The sequence below is a fragment of the Helianthus annuus genome, chromosome 12, assembly GCF_002127325.2.
Source record: "Helianthus annuus cultivar XRQ/B chromosome 12, HanXRQr2.0-SUNRISE, whole genome shotgun sequence".
Lineage (NCBI taxonomy): Eukaryota > Viridiplantae > Streptophyta > Magnoliopsida > Asterales > Asteraceae > Helianthus > Helianthus annuus.
Window position 1 is genome coordinate 139,321,423 of NC_035444.2, and position 3,494 is coordinate 139,324,916.

Consider the following 3,494-nt stretch of genomic DNA (forward strand, 5'->3'; position numbering starts at 1 on the left):
AAACAAGTCAAACACCATCCTTTTATACAACACTTGAATTACTTGGGAACTCTTTTGTGGGATAAAGGTCACCTAACCACATTTGAGGGAACTTGTATGTTTGAGGTAGGTTTAACATGTTTGTGGGATAAAGGTCACCTAACCACTTATGTGTATAAACCCACACGTGTGTGTAAGTTGGACGACTTGATTTGGAAACCATGAACTTAGGGTCACCAAAGCATGGCGAACAAAAGGTGTTGATGGTATTAAACATGCCAACTAAACATATAGATGTTTAACCGATCCCATATGGCTAGAAATTGCAAAGAGTTGCAATTGTCAAACGTTGACTACCTTGTTAATTTAAATAGAGGGATAAAGGTCACCTAACCAATATTTAAATGTAACGTTGGATTCTAGATTTTAATTATTAATTGTCTTTGAGACATAAAAGGGTATTAATAATTAAAATATAACAATATCAAAAATACTAAAATTGAACCTTGTTAAATTTTGTAGATGGCCACTAACAATATTACCCAAACCGTCCGTAACCTATCACTAATTATAATCCTTGAAAAGGATCGTCTCAATCATAACACATCGTGGATTAAAATCGAAACTTAAGAATCGTTCTTAAGTAAGAGAAGATATCATATGTGTTGAAAGATCCTAATCCCGATGAACATCTTATGGAAGATAAGGATGCCAATAACGATTGGATTAAGTATATCGAGGATACTATGCAAGCCTCTTGCCTCATGTTAGGAATTATGATTCCCGAGATTCAAAAGGATTTTGAACATCATGAGCATACGACATGATTAACCAATTTTAGGAAATGTTCTTAAGGGTAGAATGCTTCTAAACGGTTCGAGCGCTTCATACATGTCGAATGGAGGAAACCCAATCGGTTTCATCTTATGTCTTTAAGATGAAAAGCCACATTGATCACCTCGAAAGGCTCAACATGGGTAAAAGGGGCTTTACCCATTCTAACGATCAATGAGGATGGCAACAAAAAGGGGCATCACCCCGACACCAAAGCAAATGTTGCAAATGGAAACGGGTACATCAAAGGGAAAGAAAGAAAAGAAAGGCTAAAGCGGAACCACCGAGACCAAAAGAGAAAAAGGCAAATGTTGCCACAAACAATCCATGCTTTGAGTGTGGTGAGATAGGTCATTGGAAAAAGGAATTGTCCAACCTATCTCAAAGAGTTGAAAAACAAGAGGGATGCTGGGCAAACCTCAGGTACAATCTTTATGATACATATTGACTTTAATGTTATTTCTTCTAACACTTGATAATGTGCTATATGGGTATTTTTTAGGGAATCGGTTGCCTTTCCCGGTGGTAGAGTATTATGCAAAGAATGTTTGGACTAAGTTTGGTTTTTTAAAAGTTATGATGAACGAATCAGGGTTTTTTTTCTTTAAGTTTGATTCAAAAGATGGCTTGATGAAGGTGTTGGAAGGAGGACCATGGCTTATACGGAAGGTTCCGTTATTTTTAAATGTTTGGTCGCCCAAGATTACTCTAAAAAAGGATTGCATTAAAACGGTTCCTATATGGGTCAAGCTGCACAATGTACCAATTGCAGCTTATACGGATGATGGATTGAGCCTGCTGGCGTCGAAGTTAGGAACCCCCAAAAGGTTAGATTCTTACACAGCTGACATGTGTGTTGATAATTGGGGTAGGAGCAGTTTTGCTCGGGCTATGATAGAGATAAATGCAGATAATGACCTGAAGGATCATATCACTGTCGCTATCCCGAAAATGGATGAGGAGGGTTTTATTTTGGAACGGGTCAAAGTTGAATATGAGTGGAGACCGCTAAGATGTAGTTCATGTTGTTTATTCGGCCATGATGATCATTCTTGTCCAAATAAACCGAATGAAAAGGCTAAAGGGAAAACGGTGGACGACGAGGGTTTTGTTACTGATAATCGGAGGTTGGCAAGACATTCATTTCCTCAAAGAAAGCAAAAACAAAAGGTGGTGTATAGACCTAAGGTTAACAAAAGTCAGGCTAGCACGTCCGGTACGAAGGGGAATGCTTTAAACGAGGTGATACCAAACGCGGTTAATAGGAGGAGTGATGAGAAACCTGTCCATAAGGAAGGCAAGAGTGTTAATGGGAATGGCAGCAAGGAAACAGGTCTGAACTTACGGAACTCGTTCTCGGCATTGTCGGGTAATATGGATGGAGACCCGGTTACTGGTGCAAGCTTTGTAGGAGACCCGATAACTATTGAGGATAATGACGATGGAGTCTTGGAGAGTCTGCCTACGGAAATTTCAGAATTTATGGCAGCTGGTACGAATACAAAACCTTCTGAGGGGGCAAGCACTCCCGGTTCAATGGGTATTAATGGATAGCACAATGGTTTGGAATGTGAGGGGCTTGAACCGGCCCCTGAAACAAAAGGAGGTTCGACAATTAATAATTGAAAACCAAGTTAACATTTGTGCTGTGTTGGAGTCGCATGTCAACATCTCGAATCTAGATAAAGTGTGCAAAGGGGTATTTCGGAGTTGGGATTGGAGTTCAAATGGTAGTAGCTGCATGAGGGGCACTAGGATTATCCTTGGATGGAACAAGGACAAGGTGGACCTTATGGTTATTCACTATACGGATCAGGTAATTCATGTTCAAACTAGGAGGAAATCGGACAACAAGATGTTATTTTATTCTTTTATATATGCTGAAAATAAATACCAAGATAGAAGAATTCTGTGGGAAAATCTGTGCAAACATAAAAGTTTTGTTCGTGGTAGGCCGTGGGTGGTGATGGGTGATTTCAACTCGGCCTTATCTTTGGATGATTGTCTTGTTGGTGCGTCGACGGTATCCATTGGTATGAGAGAGTTTTATGAATGCGTCCAACACAATGAGTTAATCGATGTCAAGAGCCATGGGATGCACTTCACTTGGAACCAGAAACCTAAACAAGGTGTGGGTGTGTTAAAAAAGATAGATAGGATCATGGGTAACGAGCAATTTCTGGACTCGTATCCTGATGCTTATGCCTTATACCACCCTTACCGTGTTTCGGACCACACACCGTGCATTCTCAAGTTGTATAGGTTGACAAGTGAGAGGCCAAAACCTTTTAAGTTCGCGAATTTCCTGGTTGCAAAGGAGGGGTTCATGCAATGTGTTTCTAATGAATGGGCTAAGACTGTTCGTGGGGTTACTATGTTCTCGGTGGTTAAGAAGCTCACGGCTTTGAAGTCTCCTTTGAGACGTCTATTATTCAAGCAAGGCAATCTCCATGAACGGGTCACGTCTTTGAGGGTAAAGCTGGATGATCTTCAAAAGGCCATTGATACTAATCCGCTGGACCTTAACATTAGAGAGGCTGAGGCTAGGTGTCTCAAGGAGTTCCAATCGGCTTCTTATGATGAGGAATGCTTTTTAAAGCAAAAAGCTAAAGCCGATTGGTTGGCGGCTGGGGATGCTAATACGAAGTACTTTCATAACTGTGTGAAGAATAGGAATGCGT

The 3,494-nt window shown here is 40.4% G+C and overlaps 1 protein-coding gene across 1 annotated transcript; it reads left to right on the forward strand.

Annotated features, from left to right (window-relative positions):
- Nucleotides 1-987: 987 nt before the first annotated feature.
- LOC110893393 lies at nucleotides 988-2,367 on the forward strand. The gene is made up of 2 exons (XM_022140503.1): nucleotides 988-1,051; nucleotides 1,316-2,367. Exons 1-2 carry the CDS (start codon nucleotides 988-990, stop codon nucleotides 2,365-2,367), a joined length of 1,116 nt encoding a protein of 371 aa, XP_021996195.1.
- The last annotated feature ends 1,127 nt before the right edge of the window (nucleotides 2,368-3,494 follow it).